The 23972-nt window shown below is 41.5% G+C and overlaps 3 protein-coding genes across 11 annotated transcripts in view; 1 reads left to right on the forward strand and 2 right to left on the reverse strand.

Annotated features, from left to right (window-relative positions):
* Window positions 1-11222, forward strand: part of MYO1E (myosin IE) — a 96044-nt gene extending 84822 nt beyond the window's left edge. Inside the window, exons 25-28 of the mRNA XM_082321759.1 lie at window positions 476-568; window positions 3458-3662; window positions 9373-9542; window positions 10068-11222. Coding sequence (XP_082177885.1) covers window positions 476-568; window positions 3458-3662; window positions 9373-9542; window positions 10068-10144 — 545 coding nt within the window. The 3' untranslated portion in view covers window positions 10145-11222. The remainder of the gene's footprint in view (window positions 1-475; window positions 569-3457; window positions 3663-9372; window positions 9543-10067) is intronic.
* CCNB2 (cyclin B2) lies at window positions 526-22229 on the reverse strand. 4 transcript variants are annotated; one of them, XM_082321775.1, is made up of 10 exons: window positions 18237-18328; window positions 17174-17302; window positions 16967-17092; window positions 16392-16562; window positions 16160-16318; window positions 15588-15824; window positions 14562-14702; window positions 13864-13974; window positions 13412-13539; window positions 526-583 (listed from the first exon to the last, which is right to left on the reverse strand). In XM_082321775.1, the coding sequence occupies exons 1-9, from the start codon at window positions 18264-18266 to the stop codon at window positions 13435-13437; spliced, it is 1209 nt and encodes a 402-aa protein (XP_082177901.1). In that variant the 5' UTR covers window positions 18267-18328; the 3' UTR covers window positions 526-583; window positions 13412-13434. The 4 variants fall into 4 exon arrangements, 3 of the variants coding, with proteins under 3 accessions (XP_082177901.1, XP_082177902.1, XP_082177900.1); XR_014229196.1 differs by lacking the exon at window positions 526-583 and adding an exon at window positions 2052-3283 and having other exon boundaries at window positions 13311-13539; XM_082321776.1 differs by lacking the exons at window positions 526-583; window positions 18237-18328 and adding an exon at window positions 22151-22229 and having other exon boundaries at window positions 13263-13539.
* RNF111 (ring finger protein 111) overlaps window positions 19438-23972 on the reverse strand; it is a 67719-nt gene continuing 63184 nt past the window's right edge. For 5 of the 6 annotated variants that reach the window (XM_082321771.1, XM_082321768.1, XM_082321770.1 and 2 more), the window contains 2 exons: window positions 22973-23100; window positions 19438-22402 (listed from right to left, as the gene is read on the reverse strand). In XM_082321771.1, the coding sequence (XP_082177897.1) occupies window positions 22285-22402; window positions 22973-23100 (246 nt within the window). In that variant the 3' untranslated portion in view covers window positions 19438-22284. The remainder of the gene's footprint in view (window positions 22403-22972; window positions 23101-23972) is intronic. The other variant, XM_082321766.1, reaches the window with a different exon arrangement.

Below are 23972 nucleotides of genomic sequence, written 5' to 3' on the forward strand. Positions count from 1 at the left end.
AGAAAGGTCTGCATCAGGACAGGATGGGTTGTGGTATGAGGAAAGGTAACCTCTGTGCATCACCAGAGATTGAGCTGCAAATGTACCAGCCTCTCAGGTTTCGTGTCCTACCTTTTTCTCATAGTAAATGCTGATCAGAAACAGTATAGTCAAAAGTACTGCTCTGACAGCTATCCATGGTTCATAAACAAGTTCATAAGGTTAACAGTCTTTTGGGCCTTGTTTACAATAGTCTTGAGACAGCTTTACTGTATGTCCTGTGGCTGAACTGGATCACAAGAGGGAGAATATGCCTAAGTCATCCTTGTTGCACCTCAAGCTTTATTTAGCATAACCTGGCCAACACTAGAAGTCAGATTCGTTATTCCTGAAGATGAATTCTTTCTGATCACAGCGTAGGGGTCTGGCAGCCAGATGGACTTACCTAATTAATGTAATTGTGAAAGGGTAACAAAATGTTGCTGGTTCCTTTTAGGTCCTACTAGACGGAACCCCACCCAAAGTAGAGGGTATTCCAACAGGTCTCAAGGTCAGACTTATCCTATGAGAGCCGCACCGCCTCCTCCTGGTAAGTCCTCCTAGCCTTGGGCAAAAACAAATTCCAAATTCAGGCTTTCACTTTACTCTGTCATCTGGTAATTTTTACTCATTAAAAAAAACATAGTAAAGGTTTAAAATCCTCTTTAAAAGGTCCTGTCTGGAAAACATACATTGTAGGCATTTTAAGTGTATTGTTGGAGTCTGCAGACAATCAAACTGGTATTCCACTGGAGATATGCTGGTTGTTGTGGAGGCTGGGATGTTCAGCCACTTAGTATAAGACACTGAATCTAAAACTAACCCCAAAGGCTTTCTCCACTTTCCTTTCTAGGGTAAAAGCTATACCTTTACCAAGCCATAGACAATGCCTTGCAATGAAACTGCTTTCAGTGCCAATAAACAAGAGAATGCGATTTATGTCTCATTGTCCTACCCTGCTACGTCACAACTTTTGTGCGTGCTGAATGCTGAGACATATCAGCTGGGCCAGTAAGCAGCATGGCTTTTTCTGCATGGGATTGATGTCATTAGGGTGTTTCACTTCTGCCCTTGAGAGATACGATTAATTTAGCCTGTGAACTCAGAGGGGAGAACAATATTCCATTGACCCAACATTTCCCAAGTGTTTTTTTTTTACTTACACTCCCAGAGTATTTTTTTTTTTTAACAAAGAGTTCTCTTTCAGTCAGCTGCTGTTTATTGAGAAGCACAATGCTAATGATGTAAGCTGGGTGTGCGACCAGTCTTGGTCACCGAATTAACTAGGCAATTCCCAGACCTACTAAAACCTCATAGCTGTATGAGTCAAACTAGGACTGCAGGACTTGCAAGAATTGCTTGTAGTAAAGTGGGAAATTACTGTAGTTAAAGGAGTTAACCTGTCTGCAAACACAGATAGTAAATATTCATACAGGATGAGTTAAAGGAAGGAAAGTCTGTTTTAATATTTTCAAAAACCCTCTCAGCAGTTTTATAGCTACATGAAAAAGACAAAAAACATCGGTCAAGGAGCCTTGTCCCTGCAGACCAAGCCCAAACTTGCCTTATGTAGGTAAGGTAGTTTGGATGTAGATTTGCACACAAGTCCAAGGCACCAGTGGATGCCCATAACCTGCAGTATGGCCTTTTGTAATCATTTATCCCCTAGTGCTTATGACAGCTCCGGAACAGACATGTCAACAGAGAGTCCTAATTAGAAGAGCCTGCCTCTGTGTGCAGGAAGACACTGGGCTCACTTTCTACATGGGATTGATGTTATCAGGGTGTTTCACCTCCGCCCTGGAGAGAAAAAATTAATTTAGCCTGTGAACTCCGAGGAGAGAACAATATTCTATTGACCCACCATTTCCCACGTGTTCAACTGTGCAGTTGAACTAGAGGTTCATGGACCAGTGACACCACACTGTAGTGTCCAGGCAGGCTAAGCGTAACGACTGAAGTTAAATGCTGTGTTGACCCTTATGCATTAGGGCATCATGTTTAAAAGGTGAGCAGAAGTCTTTCAAATTTCAGACCTCAAATCAATTACCGTAACATGGGGTTTTTTGGGTTCGTTTTTTTTGTTGTTTGGTTTTTTTTAATTTAAACTTCTCTGTAAAGTAGCCAATTATAGCTGGAAAAATAAGATTGAAGACAGCTGTTACAAGAGTTCCACTTAGATTGTCCAGACTTTCAAGGAGTCTGAGGCAATTGCATGATTTGGGCACATTCCTCCTTGAAAGCCACAAACAATTCTCTCATCCTGCTCTCACAGTGTGGGGAGGTAACACTGTGGGCCATCGTCCTTGATCATTTGAAATGTATTCTGCTATTTTCACATCTGTTTTGAAATTAATGGTCCAGTAGCTGAACACAGTTATGTATATGTTCAGAATAAAACAAACCTTTATTTATATAACCGTAATGTACGTACCATACTAGTGTGGGTCCCAAAGTGAGTTTTATCTGAGGTTTTGACTACTTAAGCTCTTCCAGAGTATCAAGAGATTATCAGAAGCAAAGACCAGCTGTTGAATGCAGTAAGGTTTTTTCAAGTGTCATGATTATGAATTCTCCTCTCTGCACAGCTAATTCATTCTGCTAATTTTCAACAGGCATAATCACAAGGGAAAAAGAAGAGGATCACCTATGGCATTAACAGATCTGATTTTTAATATAAGCACAGCTCCCATTTTATTCAGTGGGGGTTTTAGGAATGTAAAGCGTGCAGAATAGAGCTGCTTAGGCCCTGATCCTACAAGTAGCTCAGACATGGGTGGGTTTGTTTTAAATTCAAGTTAGAGGCATAATTATTTAAAGGCATTTACCCTTGTCATTACCTAGAAACTCCTTTTGAGCTATCAAAGTAGCAGCAAGGCTTTTAAAAAAAACCAAACAACCAAACCAACCAACAACAACAACAAAAAAAAAGAAAACTCCCCTTGCTTGTTAAAATAGACAAATATTTAGAAACTTAAAAAACAGTCTACCCAGTATCCAGGGAGTTGGATGGAGTTTGAACTTTAAAAGAAAAAGAGACCCCCAGCAATTCTAGCTAGCTTTAGCTTAACCCTTATCTGGATAAAATTTTATGCAGTGTTTTAAATAGAGATGCGGTGGTTACATGCTAGCTAACATTAACAAGGTTGAATTCAGCTGAGAGCAAATCCTCTTGTTTGCTTGTAATGTTCAAGGCACATGTCTCAAACTTGAGCACAAGTCCATGAAGACGTGAATCCAAAACAGATTGCCAGCAGACCTGAAACTGTATAAATCACACTTTTAAGATTGCAACATTATTTTGTTTTCAAATTCCTTGAATGCTGAGTCTCACTGACAGCTGAATCTAACTGACAGCTGAGCCATCAACACAAGGAAAGGGTTACCTTTATTGAGCTGTAGTTTAGACTGGATGTGTTCACACTTTATTTACTTCTAGGTCAGCAGCAAAATGGAGTAATAAATCCCCCACAGCCTGTACCACTTCCCCATGTCCCAGGAAATCAACGGGCCAGTCAGAAAAACCTGTATACAAATATGACGCGACCAACTTTACCACGGCAACTCTCAGGAGGATCAGGCAAGATTTCACAGCAACCAGAAAGCTTGGATTTCCTGAAAGTACCTGACCAAGGAGCAGCTGGGTAAGATTTTACATTAAATCTGAAGGGAAAAAAGTGTCAAATTTTGTAAATAGCTTCACACACACAAACTGTTCATGACTGATACACTTATATTGTGTACATGGATGACCAGATTGTGCTATTGAGCTGTACTCAAAGGTATCATCATCTTCCATAGGATTTCAAAACACATATTCCATCATAGGCCTTTAGGAATGGAGGTGAACCAGTTCTAGTTTAATATCTTAAATTTGCATGGTACCTTCTACTTAAGGATATTAAGACACTTGGCAGAGTTTAACTAGGCCGCCTTTCCCTTCTGGTTTACAGATCATAAAGAGTATATGTCTGCCCAGAAATGCTGGCTAGTAGTCCTTTTGTTTCAGCCCTGACTCCCGACTCATATACCAGACTTGTACTTCTTCTTAGGAGGAAGGCTTGGTAGCTTGACATTCAAGATTATTTCAGCATCATTTGGACTTCTAAGCTGCAGCCTTCCAGAATATGTTACTATGACAATCCTACAAGATGTGGGGGTGGGCGGGTCTTACTGTTGTAACTAGGTATTTCCCAATAGCCAAGAGTCAGAAGCATCAAAACAATCACCAGAAGTAGCAGAAAGACGGAACCAAGAAATCAGGGCTTAGTAGAGGGAAGCAGAACAAGTTGTTCTCAACTCCGAAACCAGCTGCTCCGGATCTTGACTGAAAATCCAGAAGCAGACAAAACCTCTGATTTGTGGAAATCATGAAGACAGAAGTCTTCTTCTGTCAAATATTTATGGGACCTCAGTGCTCCAGAATGTTAAAGGCCTTACAAAATGTTAAGTTTTTCAATGACTGAACAGTTACTACTTTAACTCAGCCCTTATATTCCACCCTCTTGTAGAACATTAGTAGAGCTTTACTATAGTGGGAATTGGAGTGCCACTTCATTGTCAAAGACTGCTGCCTATTCAGCAATTCTAGCAAAAAAAGGAAATAATCTGGTTTTGAATAAGCAGTTTGTGTTTCTCCTTGCTGATGACTTCCTATTCGTGTGATTTAATTCTGATGTAACCAAGTCTCAGAGAAATTACTAACAGCTGGTTGTCCGAGAGCGTATTAAATCAACAAGGAAAGTTACATTAACAGATAGAATAAAAATCCACTGTGGTAAGGTGTAATAACTTTGCATAGTAATGGTTAGTGCAGACACAATTCTGTAGTCCATAGCTCTTCAAGTAAACATACATGATAAATACCTCCTTGTTAAGCAGGAAAGCCCCGTGTATGTTGAAAAGCCATCATTCTTACATCTTTGTCCAAATAATATTAGGGGGAAAAACAAGAGGAAATTCAGACTTTTCCTGCCGAGAACTCTCTATTTGCAGGTTCTTAGTAAATTACAGTTCAATGTCCTTCTCAGCTTCTCTTCCTCCAAATGGCCTCTCTCTTTCCTTCGCTTCCAACAGATTATTACCTCCCTCTGTAGTGAGATAGCCTCGATCGCCCAGCCTCCGACAGACAGCTGGCTGGCAGCACTTAGCTTTATGTTGCACCAGTGCCATGACTGACTCATTGCAGAGTCTGAGCCTTTGCTTACCACAACAGCTAGAGCACCATATATCCCCTGAAGGTAATGGAAAAGTTTGAAGTAAAACCAGAGACACTACCATAGTAAAATTTTTGCCTAAGGAAGTGCGCAAGTATTTCAAAATCTCCCACGATCCCATGCTAATATTGCATTCTTTCACCATTATCATACATTGTTGACTGAAGTAATGCAGCAGTGACATGCCACATTCAAGGATTTTAGTTGTTGCTCACCAACACTTAAGCAGTTGTGATTTTTTTACTCTGAGCTGTGAGTTGTGAGTCAAGCTCCCAGGCCTGACAGCAAATAATTTTGCCAAATATGGAAGAGCTTGCAGTTACAGTAATCTGGGAGAAGTCGAGATGAAGTCAAACTTTCACCAAGTTTCCACCTGACCCTCTGCAGCTCCTTAACGTATTTGCCCTCAGCCCCGGAATATTCTGAGGGATTAGATGGAACAGCTCAGTCCCCTTCTCCAGTGATCCACATGAATGCAGGTTTTTAGAGGCAGCAAAAAATTACTTATTTTTAACCAAAGCAAGAGCAACTTTTTGTACCAACAGACCCTTCTCAGCTGTCAGTCAGTAGGCAAGCTCCTTAGCAGATGTTCTGCACTAAATTCTCCTGTGTGCCTAAGCATTCTTCTTTGTGTGTGATCCAACTGGCTGCAGTACTGACCTAGCTAGCATATTACTTAAAATGTTGCTTCTAGTGAGCATTAGACACCTCATAGAAAACAAATAGTAAGTTTAAGTGTACTCAGACTTTATAGATTTTCACTATCAAAAGAAGAGCACAGGCTTCGTAAGTAGGAGCTTCCCAGTTCCTAAACACAAAGAGTAGGGGTGGTCAGCCCTCCAGCAAAAATAGGCACGTACAGAGTGTCTTTTCAGTTGTACTAATGGCAGTCAGTTTTCCCCACTGTGCACCAAGCGTTAGTCATGAGATATTGTAAGCATATTTAGAGCATTTTTCTGCTTAAGATTGGTCTTCAAATAAGAAAGAAATCAGAAACAAGTGGCCACTAGTGCTTATTTTAACAATTTCAAAACTGTCAGCACATGCTAATGCTTTCAGACACATTTCCATCTTTGTAAACTAATAACTTCTATGGCTTTAAGTGGTGAAATTTTCTCATCCTGTCTCAACTTATTCTGTTAAAGCTGTTTTGCTAATATTAGACTTCTACTTTGTCTTTAGACAAAGTAACAACAACATGTAACATGTTCATGTAACAACAACAAAAACCAAACAGCCATAGGATAAAGCCATTGTGATTTCTGTCAGACAACTGGCTGACACATGCATTAGTGTAAAATGTAGCAGCCACCAAGTACATAATGAGATAGGAACTATCACGTTGGATTAAAAAGATCAGTTGCATCATACCGCAGTTCCTAATGCTATGGGTACACACCAACAACCCCATCTGTTTCAGTCTTAGGAGTTTACAAGGATGATTAGCACATATTAAAGCTTCTATTACTTAGTTACTATTTTAAATGGCAATTATGATTGATGTAGTCCAAGGGAAGGAAAAAAAACCAACAAAACACACTGCATTAGAATGACATCTTCACCGTCTGCCCCAGTTTTTACTGATAACTGTGTATGCTCAAGAGTGGTAGAAAAAAAACCCCATGAACAGCCACAGCAGTAATTGCAACGAGAGCAAGTAGGGAACAGGCATCCATCGCTCCCCTCTGGAGGGATTTAGTGGAAGTCAAGCTTCTCTATAGGAAGCCACAAGTAAGACAAAAGAGCGCTTAGTAACGTGGCTTATGAGTCTGAGGAAAGAGGTAGAGAGGGAGGAGGATGTTGGGGAGTGAGGGTTGGTTGTTCTGTTTTGTTCTTTTAGTTTTGTTGTGGTTTGTGGGTTTTGGTTTGGTTTTTTTGTTTGTTTGTTTTTTTTTTTCTTAAAACAAGCCACAGCTGTAGGCAACATGCAGTAGCAATATGGATGCTACTGTGTAAGGTAAGGGAACATCTAAAAAAGGTCTGGCAAAGTAGTTTCTTAGACCTTAACATCCCAATATGAGTTGCTGCCTGTCTAGCACACCCTGCCAGTTCACTGAATTGCATTTCCTGAAGTGTAAAATAGTATTTTGGTTAGAAATAGTGGAAAGTGCCCACTCTGAGAGGACCAGAGTGCAGCCCAACAAGGATAATTCCAGGTGGGCATTTAAACAAGTAGGTAATAATTTGATTTTACATCTGTGTGACTTCAGAAAGTGGTGGGCTACTCTAGGAACTGGAGTATTTTGACACAGCATATTCAGTGCTTCACTAATGCTAATAATACCATATTATGAGCACAAAGTCAAAAGACCAGTGGGTAATCGCCATAAGATTAATACAACGCAGTTATTGTCCGTACCAGTACTAACCGTTACTGAGGCATATTCCAGTAGCTGTTTCCAAGCAGAGGGGGGTATTGCAACGCCACCGACAGCGTCGCCGGGTAAGCAGAACTTCTGCGAACAGCTGTTGCAAAGGCAGAGCGAGGACAGTTTCCTCGGGGTAAACGCGGGGGGAGCCCCCGCACGGGCAAACCCAGCGCCGCGGTTTGCAAGGGCGGCCGAGCTGCGCGGCCCCCTTCCCGCGCTGCCGCCGCGGCTCCGCCCTCCCCGCGCGGCCGCGCGCGGCGCGCGCCCCCTGCCGGCAGCCGCGAGCCTGCCACGCGCCCGGGAGGCGGCGCGCGGAGAGGGCGCTGCTGACCCGGCAGCTCGCTGAGCCGCTCGTTTCCCTGGGCCCGCCGGCGGCCTTCGGCAAGGAAAGCTGCGCGCGGGTGAGCCAGCCAAGCGGCACGAGGCCCCACCGTGGGTCTGCTTAGCACTGATGCCTCCCCATGCAGTACTTCAGCAAAGCGAGTCGTGTTCCTTTTCATCACCCGCCTCCTCGCTACCTGCAAACTGTTGTTGCCCTTGGCCAGCACAAGTATTAGGCACGCAACTGGCCCGAACACCGATCTAGCCAAGTCAGCAGATCATTTCTCAAACAGATCAATTCCCAAAGCTAGGCCAAACGGAGACAGGCTCACAAAGGCGTGGAGGAGGCAGGTATGCCCGGCACCTGAGGCTTCTACTGTGGTTGCAGAAAAGCTGAGCTACTTTTCTAAGACTTGCTCCAAACTCTTTTATTTCCATACCTAGGTCTAGGTTTCACAACATATCCTCTCGCAAGCAAAGTCGATACATGCTGAACAACAGGAGAAAACCCTCTCTCCCCGTAGATAAATTTAGAACCAAAATGCTGTTAACCCATACTTCAAAGTTCATTTTCTGGTGCCGTTCACTGCACAACCGAGAACTAGGCAGAGACGTATTAAGAAAAAGTCAGTCTAGGACTTTGTGTAAGCAACTATAAACCTTTTCTGCAAGAGCTCTGTAATGTTAGCATGGCATTACATGACACGATCACAGGTCAGTCTCCTCCACGTCACTGCAACGTTTTCATTCAGCACATCTATTTATTATTTATTTTAAACTGACCTATTGCATCTAACACCTGTTCTCTCTTCCAGCCTTTATTAGCTGATGAGCTGGCAAAATGCATTTCCTCCCTCTTTCCCCTTCCTAATCTTTGGAGTGGTCACAGCTGTGACAAAGAGTTTGTGCAGCATCTCCCCTGCTGCTTCAGAGTTGACTAGAACAGACCAAGTCCATAGACGGCCCTGGAATCTGAGGCAACTTAAAAGAGATGCAGCCTCTCTTACAGCTTAGTCACAAGAATGGTAAAGTAGCAAGCCTGTGAGCTAGAACTTTGTTTTTTTAATACTGGAAACTAAATCCCTGGTGAAGTTGGGGCACGGGGAGAGGCAGACTAAGCTGCATAGATGCCAGGATATGCATGAACTGCATGTGCACATTTGTTTACATTCCAGCCTGAGCACTAAAATGTCTTCTATGCATTTGAACTGCTGTTTGGAAGCACCTCTTCATCCATTTCAGTAGGAAAGAAATGGCAACTCTGTCCCTTTCACAGGGAAGTCTTACACTGCTATTTTTAGTTGTTGTGACGTTCAAGAGAATCCTTTGTCCCTTGTTCTGTGATATTCTTTGGAATCGATTCATTAGGACAGAGGGGTTGATTGATTGATAAAACTTGGGTTCAAGTCACAAGCTTTGAAGGCTGTTAACATTTTTTCTCCCATTAGTGTTCGCAGGCAGACGACAAACCGACCGCCACCAGCTGGAGGGAGGCCTAAACCACAGCCGAAACCTAAGCCTCAGGTACCACAGTGCAGGGCACTGTATGCATATGATGCTCAGGACACAGACGAACTTAGCTTTAATGCCAACGACGTGATTGATATAATTAAAGAAGGTACGTAGCGATCAAAGGTTTTGTTACTTAAGGACTAGTCTTGAAGGACACTGTCAGCAGTAGCTAAGACATGACTTTTTGAGCCACCCCACACTTGACTTACCTTCCCTTATTAGGCTTGCAAATTCCTATGATAGCTCAGGGAGCAGAGAAGTCTCCACACCCACAGCCATCAAACCTGTGCACTTAAAAGCATGTCGGGGCAGATCAATGACATATGCATTACTTGGTACTGCAGATCTGTAAAATCTAGTAGAGAGTAATTCTGTCACAGGCTTGGGCTGAAAATTAGCCTAAACCACAGCTATAGCACAAGAACCACAAAGTAATAAAGCAGTTCCAACTTTTCAGGTCTCCAAAGCAACCTCATAAGGCATAGTAATGTGGCCAAAAGCTTAGCAAGCTCACATTCTCCACATCATTTCTCCCCAGTCCTTCACAAGGCAGCTCTCACTGCGCGGAACAGCTTTGCAAGCCTGCCTCAAAAAGTATACAGAAAGGTTTATTTTGCTTTCTTTGTCATAGATCCTTCTGGCTGGTGGACGGGAAGACTACGAGGGAAACAAGGTCTGTTTCCCAACAATTATGTCACCAAGATATAAAAGACTGTCAGACAAAAATTGGCATGAAGTTACCAGTGCTTGAAGATGTTTTCCCTCACCTTCAGGACACTGTTCTTCTGAGGTCTGCCATTCTCAGCAGTATTTTTACCGGTCAAGTTGTATATGAGCAGGAAGAAGATTGCTCACAGCACAGACTTCGATTTTTTGTCTCCGAAGCATACAGCAGTGGACATACCGACCAATTATTTATTATATTTAAAAGCTGTTTTTAACACCTAGTAAGTGAAGAATGCTCAAACCTACCATCTTCCTGAAACAGAAAGGTGCTTTGCAGTCTGGGGCCAGGGACTTTGGAAGGGGTGTATTTAATAAGTGCCTTCATCTGAATATCAGTAACCTTTTTAATTATCTACTGAAGATAATGCTAAATGCACATTTCTTCTAATGCAGATCATTCTGGGGAACGTGTTAAGTAAGTATGCTGCTACATGTCAAAAAGATTTAGGCTCATTTGGGATATTGCCATCTGAAAACCTACTGTGATGGTATATTTAATTCTGTACAGAGTTGCAATGGAATTGGTTTGTGTTTGCTGATGTGTTTAGGGACTCCAACAGGCACTATAAGAAGTTAAAACAGAAAACCACATAGTACTGTATGCTAAGCAATGTTGCCTTCTTCAGGATTTATATTATAATATGGCTGGCCCATGTTAGATTTATGTTTAATGCTCTGTTATAAGAAGTGTCTTTATGCAGAGCTGTACATTTATAGAAACAGATCATATACTGTATATAAAAACTGAATATGATAGAAAATTGTATGAATGTATGATGTAGTATTCCACTGTTGTTATTCATGAAGTAGTTCTACTAGAATTTTTATGCCAGGTACTTAGAGATATGCACTACTACTTTTAGATGGCAAAAGCATTGCTGCTTACATCTGCCTCCCACACCAGAGTGGCTGTTGCTTGCCATACAGTTATCAGCATTCATGCTTTGCCTTCTGAACCTCCATAAAATAAACCACAAGAAGCAGTTAGCTGAACAGGTCTGTTCTCTGTGCAGTTTGTTTTCAGTTACGTATACAAACGGATCCCTTCACAATGTCTCTTGCATTTTACTTCCACTGATTTCTAAAGAAAAAAAATCCCCTTCCTTTGCTCCAAACCAAACCATTTTCTCTATGCCCAGCTGAAGTGCCCTGCATTACATTTTTTCTTGTTAAGAGCAGGTAAAAAAAACCTGCGTATGTTGATATCAAGAAGTTGCATAAGCTTTAAGATACAGCTGAAAGTCTTGAATTCCCTCCCTCCTGAACCATTGCCTAAGCTTAATTTAGGCACACTTAAACTCCATATCCATTAAGAGAGAACTGACTGTAGAAGCTGTGTCTGGAAGCAGCTTACCTAGAGTACTGCGTCCAGCTCTGGGGTGCTCAGTACAAGAAGGACACGGACCTGTTGGAGAGGGTCCAGAGGAGGGCCACAAAAACGATCAGAGGGATGGAGCACCTCTGCTATGAGGAAAGGCTGAAAGAGCTGGGGTTGTTCAGCCCGGAGAAGAGAAGGCTGCGGGGAGACCTTATTGCAGCCTTTCAGTCCTTAAAGGGGGCTTATAAGAAAGATGAGCATAGACTTTTTAGCAGGGCCAGTAGCGATAAGACAAGGGGTAATGATTTTAAACTAAAAGAGGGTAGATTCAGACTGAACACAAGAAAGAAAATTTTCATGATGAGGGTGGTGAAACACTGGAACAGGTTGCCCAGAGAGGTGGTAGATGCCCCATCCTTGGAAACATTCAAGGCCAGGCTGGATGGGGCTCTGAGCAACCTGATCTGGTTGTAGATGTCCCTGCCCATGGCAGGGGGGATGGACTGGATGGCCTTTAAAGGTCCCTTCCATCCCAAAGCATTCTATGATTCTATGAAGCTAGAAGCCAGCTAGGGCCTCAGGCCAGGGGAGGAATCATATACACACATGGGACCAAGCATGTTTTTCAAAAGACCATTTGCAGTAAGTGCTAGGCTTACTTATCCTACGGGAGAGAAAAGTCTCCTGCTTGAGAAGATAAAAATCAGTAGCTTCAACATCCTTCCCACAGGGGGAGCATTGAGGTCTAGGCCATTTTTGTAGTATTGGGTATTTTCATAGTATTGTAGCATTCTGCATCAGGGCCAGCACACTCATGAAGAGGAGACGCTGGGAGAAGGGAGGTAATGAGTTCAGTATAACTTTGAGAATACCTAAGGGTCTGTAACAGCATTACTTACATAGTACTAAGTTAACAAATAGGCTTAAATGAGGTATTGAGGCAGAAACGTTGCACTAGTTACTACATGCTTGTATTCCTTGAGCATATAGATACCGATGGTTTATTAGAAACAAAGACAAAAGGAAAGCAAAATGTTAAAGTGATAAGGAAGAATCTACTTATGGTGGGTTTGACTGTATTCTCCCAGGTATAGAGGTTTAGTGGAGGGGAAAAAGAACCAAAAAAGGTGGGGGGTGGGCGAGTGAACAGGCAATGAAAAGATAGGGTTCTTTTTTTCTCCAAGAAGTGGAGCAGGTTTTAAGAGCTGAGTTGATTAAAAAAAAGGTCTCATCCCTACAATTCCACACCTACAGATCCTGCACACAGTGGTTAGCATTAGAGACTTAGAATTTTCCTACCTTAGCTCCCTTTGTTTAGGTACACGAAGATAGAGAACCCATTGACTTACGTTCACCTAAACACAAAGATTTACAAGGCTAGTATCTATCTGTTACAGCCAGCCTACTTCTTTCTTTCCCCAAACTTGAAGGCAACAAACTACAAAAAAGAAATTCCTGTATAGTCCTCTGGGACAAGGCACTGAAATAATGTACATATTCAGTATCCTTTAAGGTACACCAAGAAAAGATGAACTGTCTGCCTGCTCTTTCTTACGTTAAGAGTGAAAACAAGTTCCTAAATATAATCACTGTAAAGCCTGGAGATTCTCAGTGGAAACAAGCACTGAGAATAATCATCCACATCTAACTGCAAGTTGTATCAATCACCTGTTTAGTCAAACGTCCTGCTGGACACCAGACTGCAGACATATCTAGGTAGTGCCTTAAAGATTCACAGTTACAGTACCTTTTTTTTTTTAAAAAAAAAAAAAGAGAGGAGCTTTATTTCTAGGTAGAAAGTTGTATTACAAAGCAAGTTTAAAATTTCACCTTCTGAGTGAGTCTGAAACATCTATGGTAAGGCTGGCATGCTATGTACAAAGAGCAGTAGTTTTTGCCTCAATAGGCAGGCGAGGACAAAGTGCATGTACCATCAAGACTTGGCTCCCCAGCGTTATCCCAAGAGTGATAAAGCCAGGTCCTTGATTATCTTGCCATTCAGCTGAGGGATTGTGCTGACCATCAGCAGACGGCTACTTGCATACTTGCTCTTTATAGCCTGCAGAGGTAGAGGAATAGTGTTACAAAAAATTTACACATACAGTATTTAAGTTCAGGCAGATAATTTTGGATCAATTAGCCTGACTGCCTGGACAACAAGCAAACAAACTAACAAGGTTAGAAGTGAACCAGCTTGCAAAGTAGCAAGAGCACAGTTTGTCTAAAACGTTTTGAAATTAGTACTAACGCAACATCCTCTCTCAGGCTTGTCAGAATAGCATGTGCTTTAAGACAACATACAGAACATTTACTTAAGGAGCTACAATGTGAGGCAAAGGTATTTCCAAAACATTAAAAAGAAGATTTAAGTAGTTATACTTACAGTGTATTTTGTTAACTTCTCATTTACTTTGACCACGTTCTTGGCCATATGTTTCATAGCCACCACAAGATTGTCTTCTGTATACCCAGTGTAGTACTGCTGCTTTGTACCCTGCGGCGTAACAGTGAGACATTTGAGATCTATGAAGTTGCTCAAGGCACAGTCACTTCAGGCAGCAAATGCCCTAAGCTTCATGCGCTAGCCTTCAGTGCCAGGAACTGTAGTACCGTCAGTCTAGGCGACAGATCCAGAATAACTTCTGGCGTGCAGCAGAAGTCCAGACACATCAATGCCAAGAACCACTTTTCTACACTGCACAGAAGGTAAAAGAAGCGACCCTTGCAAGAGTAGTCACTAGTTGAATTACAGTTCACTGTTCATGGTCTACGATTTCATTATTCTACATGTACTGCGAGAATTATGAAAAATCTACCTTTATTTACAGCGTGGCCTTCTGTAACTCAATACTGTCGAGAAAAATCCTTTCATACCACAGTCTTCACACAGAAAAAGATAGTAAGTTTTTGTGGTATATTCCTTTTTCTACCCACAACTATGCATCAGGCTGTCCAACTGCCATTTGATCACCAGCATTATTACCAACCTAACCACAGTTTTCTAAAGTAGTTGTTTTAGTGGTTCAATTCAATCGACTGAAGGTAAAAACTCCTAACGATGAGTTTGATTAAAATACTTACCCATTTGTTACTTCCCAGAACCTTTTGGGACAAGCATAATGCAGCAGCTGCAATCTCTGAAGGACGATGGTGAACCATGTCGTAGTCTATCAGTGTCAGCTCCATTAGGTATTTTGCCAGCGTGTGTTCCTTACCATCAGCCTACCAGACAGAGAGCTTGTTAATCCACAAAGTTTCACTTCACCTTATCGTAATTCAGGATTGTTTATTGTATTCATTAACTGACAAAACAAAAATAGTCAACAAAATCTTTATTAAGGTCTAGGGACCAGACTCTCTAGCGGGCACGCATCTCAAAATTGAGACCAGAGTCCAAACCAGTCTAGCCTAGCAGCCATTTGGAATTTAGACACAAAGTGAAGTGAGGGATTTTAACAGAAAACTGCAGTATCAGGCACTGCTGTGCCCAACTAGGGATACAAGTGCTCCCTCTGGAATACACTAAGGGGGGAGGAGAGGGGAGGAAAAAAAAAAAAAAAGGTGTAAAATGACTTAAGGAGATCCTTATTAAAGCAGTCAGCTAACTTCTCGAGTTACCTAGTGGTCTGTTGAGGTAACTGAAGCTCACTTCAAGTGTGGGCAGTTCACTCGAGTGTAACTACTGAGGTGGGAAAAAAGGGTCAGGTCAAAGAGAAAGCTTATCTTTTGGTTCTTAATACAATATTTGCATCCAAAAATTATGAAGCACTGCAACACCGCTCCCCTTTTACTAGGGAATACCCTGACCCCAGACAAGAGATACTCTAAAAGCAAGGGTTCTGTTCTAGATATGTTTAGTTTACTCTAACAGTAAAATTACTGCCACTAAGACTGAATGCAGGCACCAGTAAATACAAATGTGAACAGCTACTGGTTGCCACAGTGATGTTGTCGTGTTACTCCACATGGTGGAGTTTCATAGCTGAATATTTCTTGATCCAGCACGTAAGCAGAAAGCAACTCAGATCACATGATAAAAATGCCAGAAGCAATCCTGGTAAGACTACACATATAGGAAACTGCTAGATAATGAGGACAAGTACCCACCTCCCCAGCTTTTGATGCTCTTCTCAAGAAGTGAATTGGAAGAGGTCGTCCCAAATTGAAGTCTAACTCTTTAAGAATCATAATCTCCATTTCTCTAACTTCATTATCAGTGTAGGCATTGTCAGTAATGTAAACAAAGTCTGCTACATCAGGAGAGTGCATCTCTTCGTATTTTGAAGCTAGAAACAATGCTGCTACACCCACCAGCTGAAGGCTCCTACGAGGTACTAGCCGACTCTGCAATGTAGGAATTTAAAAAGTAGACCCCAAAATGTCAAACTCTAGATAAACAGATTCTAATTTATCAGTTTAAAATACCAGTATGACAGTGCTCATTCTTATAACATAAATGAGATTTTCCACTTTGAATAAGAAGTGTCCCTATAATGACAGGCTCAAAGAGGACGGCAGCCTAAGAGTTAAGATGCTACATTTTACAGAGCTCTTAACAAAGAGCAGATTTCGTAGGTTCTTAGATTTATAAAGAAAGGATAAATCCTAAACTCCTTTAAAAGCATAGTCATTGAACAAGTCTCCTAATCCAAACATGAGCTGAAAAATATCTTACTTACTTGTAAGAAGCGATCAATAAGTGCAACACACATATACAGTGTTTCCTGCAAAAGCGCGAATCTTGAGTGGACTTGGACAAGCCAGTCAACTAAAATTGCACGCATACGCCCATTGATCGTCTTCCCGTCAAGGTAATGTGGGCGGACCGATTGCTGCAGCTGTTGGAGAAAGAGCCGTGTAAGCAACAAGATTAACACTATACTGCAGAAGCACAGACTCAGTACATCATACCTCAAGCTCTCTCAGATAGAGATAGATATCTTTTACATAGTCACTACACAGCTGGGGATTCCCCCAGTCCTCAGCATCAATGTCTTCTACGTTGTTGAGCAACACATCAGAGAAGGCTTGGCACAAATCCTTTTCTTGCACAGACACATCCATAGGGACAGGAGACAGAACCTAAGGAACAGATCATAGTGCTTACATATCTACTGTTTAAGCTGCAATGTTCCTTCATTTCCACATTTTTCCAGTTACTAATACAATTTCTTAAGATAAAAGAAGTTGAAACTGAGCTTACAATTCTAGTATGGCAAGGTTTCACCAAGATGCTGTACAGTCAGTCTCAGAATACCTTCTAGTAATTGCCAGCTAAAGTAGAAACTTCATCCAGTACTTCAACAGCTAGTTCTGCCGCTTTAATGTTAGCCTTTAAGCGCAACATGCATTAAACCAAAACCTCAGTACAGAGGCTTTGCTTTTTCAGCAGGGAAATGAGATACATCCATAGATAAACTATTCTGAAGTTAGCACTCTGAGTTGCAAATTGAATTAAGAATCAGAACAGTATCATTACTTCCTACCTTTGGAACACCAGTTTCTTTGAGTGATCGATTCACAGCAGCTGGAGGTTTAGGCAGTACAGTTACATTTGTCATCTTACTAGGTCCTTTGGTAGGCTTTATAGGTGCTTTGGAGTATTCTGTTTTCTGTAGTGAAAACAATTACTATTAGTACAGAGCTAGTAATCCATCTTTTCCTTATAGATAAGATTTCAAATGTTCCTTTACCTTAGCGACACATGTTCCTCTTGTTGCAACTTTATTTCCTATTTCTTCCAAAGCACCCCTTTTGCCAGTAAGGTGAGTTTTGGCTCTACTTTTAAGTTCAGTCACAGCATTCTCCACACCTCTAGTGACCTAAAACAATAAAATTGCAGCTTAAGAGTCAGAGACCAACTTTATTTAATTTTCAGATGCCTAACTCCATTATACACTTACCACCACTGTACCGGTGTACCTCTGTGCATGCCATCCGTTACTCAAGCAGTTTTTATTTCCTACCCATTCACCCATGCTCAGAGGAAGAAGTCTCCTCTGTACAGGTTTCAGGCAGTACTGCACTCTCTGAAACTGCAGTGCAAGATTAGAGCAATGCACCCTATCTCATTCTGACAACTCTCTAACGTTAGAGTGCTTACCTGCTACTTAGCTATTTGTTGTATTTACACACTTTGTAACTACAGCAGTATTCCCATGAAAGTGAACAAGGCAATTTTTCTGTTACATACATACATACCAGGTAAACAGAAGAGTTATGCATACAAAAATAAACATCCTTTGTTATGCACAGTAAAGGAAGAGAAAGAGGTTCCGGTGGAATTTAGTTTAAACCATGAGACAGTCACCACAGAGAAGAGGTTCTTGTATTCCATTCCTGCACCTTCCCGTGAAGAAGCTTCAGTTTTCTCCCCTCCTCCCGCACACCCTCCCCGCACTCTGAGGGGGAGGAGCAGGCGGCCAAGGCCGGGTGCAAGCTGAGGGCAGCGCCAGGCGAAGCGCCCGTGCCCTCCAGCCCCGGGGGAGGAGGGCAGCGCGCACCCCCTCACCACCGCTCCCTCAAAGTCAGCCCGGCTTCGGTCCCCTCCGCGCCACTGCGGCCGCCGCCCGCACCCGCAAAAGCACAGGGTCCCGGCCAGACACAGCGCTGAGAGCCACCCCCCGCCCCCACCTCGCTGGAAGGCAGAGCCGGCTCCGGCCCGCCCGCGCCGCGGCCCGGGCGCTCAGCTGCCTGAGGGGAAGAGCGGCGGGCGGCTCGCCCCCTCCCGCCGGCCGCGGCGCACGCAGTACTCACAGCGGCGCGGCGCGAGGCCGGCAGCGCCATGGGCACGGAGAGGCGGGGAGGCCGCAGCCGCTCGCGCCGCTCCTCTCAGACGCCGCGCGCCCTCCAACGGAACCAGCAACTGCTGCCTCGTGCCGCCCCGGCTGCCTTTAAACCCCCTCCCGCCCGCCTATTGGACAGCTTCGTACGATGCACGTGCTCGATTGGTCCGCCTTCTCGGGCCCCTCCCCAAACAGGAAGCGGCCTGAGCCACCGCCACCGAGCCCCGCCCGGTCAGGGCAGCGGGGGCGGGGGCCGGGCCGCTGCCTCAGCGCGCGTCCGGACGGACCCAAGGCCACAAACACGGGATTTTACCTTGAAAAGTACACAGGGCCCTGCCGGCTATCGCGAAAAACACTTGATGGCGAGAGTTTGGGTAGTTAAAAGCCATGCCGCAACCCCCACGGCGCGCGCAGCTGTCGAGAGGCAGCCACGGCAAAGGAGGCGCCTGGCCCGGGCGGCGCGGGGGAGGGCGAGCAGCGCCCGGGCGCAGCTGGCGCTTAGGCCGCTTTCTCACCGAGTTTATCGACGGCAGCTGGCTGGGAGCACAGCCGCCTCCAGCGGCGTCTGTGCTCGGTGAACCAAACCTCAGCAACGCGGACTTCACTACGACAGAACCAGTCAAACAGCGCACCTGCGGAGGTAGCTTACCTCACGTTCAAAAGCGCAACTCCATACTCTGCACTGTGGGAAACTAGTCCAAACAGATGCATGGTACAGCTTTTATTTTAAATTTCACATATGACTTCAGGAAGGTATGTCAGTCAGCTATTAACAAGCTAGTAACAGTCAGTTTAATAACTAGTCCTGAGATCCAGGAACTTCAACTCTACCGTAGTTGCCTAAACTGACAGAAAAGTCTAGTTACAACTATTCTGCAGTCTCCCAAAACCAGCACATGTTTACTCACATATGCACAAGTTAATATTCTGATATCCTTCCTGGGGCAGTTTTCCTGAATTCCTAAGTTCAGACGGTTCTGTTTATCAACACATTTAAGTGTGGCTAAATGTTGATCCTTCACTGAGATAATTTTTTCTTAGGCAGTACCTGTAATACATGTATGCAAAAGAATTTTTACAGACCAAGACTTACAAAGGCAAAACAAGGCAAAAGGAAAAAAAAACACCCACTTGCATATGAAACAGAGTTTGAGTGATACCAGTCTAACATTTTATTTATTGCATACAAAAGGATTTCTTTTGACAATGGAATTTTATATGAAAAGTAATTTGATGCATACTGTTGAGAACCTTATCTTCAAAGTCAAAGATGCTGCAGAAAACTTAAGGCAATGCATCTAAGCATATAAAGCACAGTAAGTGGTGGAGATTTTCAAAATCAAAAGCCTATTTTCTTTCCTTCCCTTAAATAAGTCACAACTTTCTGGAATAGATGTAGGCTGCAGCTTTATTAGCCCCTGCAATAGCATGTAAGATCAGAACATTGTGATTCCTGGCAAATACCTAAGTGTTCAACATCACATTACAATGTTATGCGTACATTTAAAAGCAAGACAATATCAGTAGCAGTTATAAAACAATTCAATTCATGGACCACTAAAATACCTCTAGTACCAAGCACCCAAATTAGGCGCATAAAAGATCTCCAAAAAAAAAAAAAAAAAAAAATCCCCCAAACCTGTGCTTCTTTGTCCTGTAAGGAAGCCAAAATAGATTCTATCACATACCCAGGGTCTCTATTTCAGAGGCCCCTTTTTTTTGTCCCATGTCTCTCAAGTACGTTCTTGGAAACTTTTAAAAGTGAGTATCATCAGACTTCAAGCATCAGTGGTCAACTAACTTCCCTCCTTCCCTCCCCACTGAAGAACAGAAAGTGTCTGTTCAGTCCTTCCAGTTACTTTTATTAATTTTTACCAATGCAGCTTCAACTTCATACTCACTTTCAGTTTCCTACAGCCATCATGTTCAAGAAGGTTTAGCATAAAACCATGTCAAGTATTGAAGCAGTCAAATCATGTGTTGCCTCTCTCCCATATCCCCCATCGTACAAGCACAAAGTGGTTTTAAGTTTAGTTTTAGCAATGCAATTAAGCTTGGAAACGTCCATTTATCACACATGCTGGAATAAAATTTCTCTCCACTTAAAGCCTCAGTGCCAGAGGTGTTAAGTTTGTTGCCAGCAATAGACACTGCACTGGCAAATGCTACTCCTAACAGATTTAAAAAAAAAATATATATATATAAAAGGGAAGCAGCTTTAACCAGACAAAAACAGGCATCAAATTAGATAAGGTAATATTTATAGATGGATCACTTTTTTAGTGTAAACATAACAGTTCATCTTCTAGGTTTACTGTAAACCATTTTACACTTAATCTGATTATGAAAGACAAAGACAAGAGAAACCGAAGGTATTTATTATTCAATCCACTTACAAAGCAGGTGGCTTAATGCAAGCTTATTGACATGTTCATATATGATCCCCGAGGAACATCTTTTCCAAAGTGACAGTAATACTGTCTCAATGTTTTCGCACATTTGCATTTTGCAATGTTGAGCACATTTAAATAAACTATATTATATGTGAAAGAATGTTGATGAGCAACTTGAATCCTGATGTGGATTAAAACCTCCTCCAAAGGCGAAATGTTAGTACATTATAACTTAGTTCTATATACTATATTATGCAGCAAATCTTAACTATAGAAAATATTTCAATCAGTGATGGACTGTTGGTAATTTATAAAGAGGGAATCTATGATCAAGGCAAAAACTAGGTAACCACATAATTTGTGTCTCAGTTTCTACAGAAATTTACAGGCTTTCAACTCACTAATGAAAAACAAAACAAGAGACAAGTAGATTTAGCTAACTTTATTAACTTTAAAACTAATAAAAATCCCAAGACAAGCCTGGAATCCTTAAAAGTTCTATGAATGCATGTATATCTGCCAAAAAAAAAAAATTAACCAAAACCACCAAAAAAAACCCCCAAACCCCAAAACCCTGCAGCTCTAAGTCCTTATTGAATGGTTTTATATTTAAAAAAAAACCAAAAAACCAAACAAAACAAAAACCCAAAAACAACCAAACACCCCCCCCAAACCAAAACCCCCTCAATGTGCGCAGATACTTCAACTTAAGTTAGCAGAAGACCAAACAGATTCTAAGCTCTCTTTCCATTTCCCTAATAATTCTTTCAATCTGCAAGTATCTACAATCCAGCTAACTGAAATCAACATTTAGTGTTCACTAGAGCTGTTTCACAGCAGCAAATATTTAAGTTAGGGATTCAAATTTCTAGACATAGGAAGAAAATGATAAATACAATCTGAACAGCAGTCTAAATGTTTAATATTGACATTCAAATATATCTGCATTGTGCTGAAATTTTAAAAACGAACACAAAAATCTGATCAGACAAAAACTCTGGTGATGAGTATGCTATATGTATCAGTCAAACTGAATATAGTTCATATTCTGTTCCCAGTATTAAGGATGTTATTTGACTCAGAACTGATATTGTAAATATACAGCAGCCATTTTTTCCTAATTAAGGAATGTCTCAATACATAATATTATCCTTTTCTAGATGATCTTTATACATTTAAACTAAAATATATGATTGATTAAATTAAGGAATCCGAGGTTAGTAATGAGTGAAATCATACTTTCAAAGCTCGATACTATGTAAAACAAACCAAAAAAAGAGACCACACAATTCTACTTACTAAAGCAGCTAATCTTGCCTGCAAGTTTGGGATCACAAAGCCCATAATATGTGCAAACAAATGCAATACAAGGAACCATGCAAAAATACAGTAATGAATTAAGAGAAAAAAAAATGTAAAACCTAAAAAATTTATAAATACACTGAAACTCAACTGTCTTCTACATAAACTGTAGGTCTAGCATTAGTTGTACCATATAGCAGAGCCAGCACTCTAGGTTCAATGCTTCCAAATCTGCGCAGGTAAGTCATGCCATCTTTGGTTGACTGCAGTACCAGGAAGGATGAGAGGGAGCGAGAGGGAGGACAAGAGTTCTGGAAAGCGATGTCAACTTTCACTAGGCAGTTGAGCCTCAATGTCCACTCTGCAAATGGGGCACTTCTTGTTCGTAATCAACCACTGATCTACACATACTTGGTGGAAAAGGTGCATACATGGAAGGCGCCTGTTATCAGAACAGAAAAACATTAGTGTTAATGAAGCATTTCCATATGAACATACCCTCTGGAAAAATGGTAATGTGAGTTTTGCTATTGAAGTGTCTATTCTTTTTGCATGTGTATGCTTTTCCAAAAAGTTTCACTAGCCTTTCCAGTTGAACCTGCATTTTGTCTAGTTCCAAGAAGAAATGGATATGGGCAATTAAGTCAAGCATCAGCTAGCTTCTGCTGTATTACACTGATTTAAACCCGTTATAGCTTAAGTAGCATTACTCCAGAAAAACTAAAATTGACAGTCCTGATTAATTCAGGGCATCAGCTTGGGCTCATGTTATAAGACAGTCAGCTTATGGAAGACCATAAGAAAATAACCTACATTCTACCCAAAGACAATATAGACTGAACAATGCGTGTTTCCAACTGCAACTTGTTTTACTTATTGGTTCAATGACAGATAGTCTTTAATTGTAACTGTTAACTTAGGGAGTATTGCAAAGAGTAGTGTACCACATTCAAGTGTTGTCTCAAAGTCAGAACATTAATGTTATATTCTGATATTTAGTGGTACTATTTACCTGACATCTTCACCTTCCTCCAATATAGACAAACAGATGGTACACTTTTCCTCTGTGTCTTCTTCTGTTCCTTCCTCCCCATCTTGTTTGCAGTGCAGTTTCCTCTGTGAGAACCAATCAGTTGTTACCTTATTAGTAGAGATGACATTATTGACAAACTGAGTAAAATCTGTTTTTAATACATATTCAAAATATACTTCTTTGAAAACATTTCATAATATGTATTCAAATGTATCTGAATGAAAATGAATCAAGAACTAGCATTTGGAGCAAAATCACAGGACATTTCAGATTTATTTAACTATTGTTAATTACAAAAGTCTACTGGACTGTGAATATATTAATTTCATGTTGTTGCAACCAGTCCTTTACTTGTTGCCTATGTTTAAATATCTTCATTTCATTCATGAAGAGGCAAAAAAAAAAAAAAAAAATCCTTTCAAACCTAGTATCTTAAGTCACTATTAAGCGTGAAAGGAAACTATGTAAATGTGGATAGGATTCTACATTATGGTATAATAAACCCCAACTGAGAGACAACTTAAGTTGCCAAAATTCTGTACCAGATTCAAAACTTCCTAGTGTCCCGGTCTTCCCAATGTGATCAGAGTAAAGGTTAAACTGATACATACCAACCAGGTAAGCATCATGAACAATTTATTGCAAAAATAAAATCTTACTTTATTTGATGAGTTATCACTGAAGTCTGTCGACAATTCAGCTATTACCAATAGTTATTTCATTGCTCACAAGGCTATTCATAACTGCTGGACAAGTTATTAAATCATATCAAACCACTTCTGTTTATCACATTACAGCAGCTTTTTATCTAGAGACCAAATTTTTAATTTTCTTTGTGAAAGAAGTGGCATTGTAAGCTTTGCTTACAATCCTTGAAATTGCAAGATACAGAAAACATGCACTCTTTGAAGCTCACATTTCTGCAGATTTAAGCTAAACATAAGCGTTATTACATTTTCAAAGAAATATTACAGACAGG

The sequence above is a fragment of the Platalea leucorodia genome (genome assembly GCF_965183815.1).
Source record: "Platalea leucorodia genome assembly, chromosome: 9".
Taxonomy (NCBI): Eukaryota; Metazoa; Chordata; class Aves; order Pelecaniformes; family Threskiornithidae; genus Platalea; species Platalea leucorodia.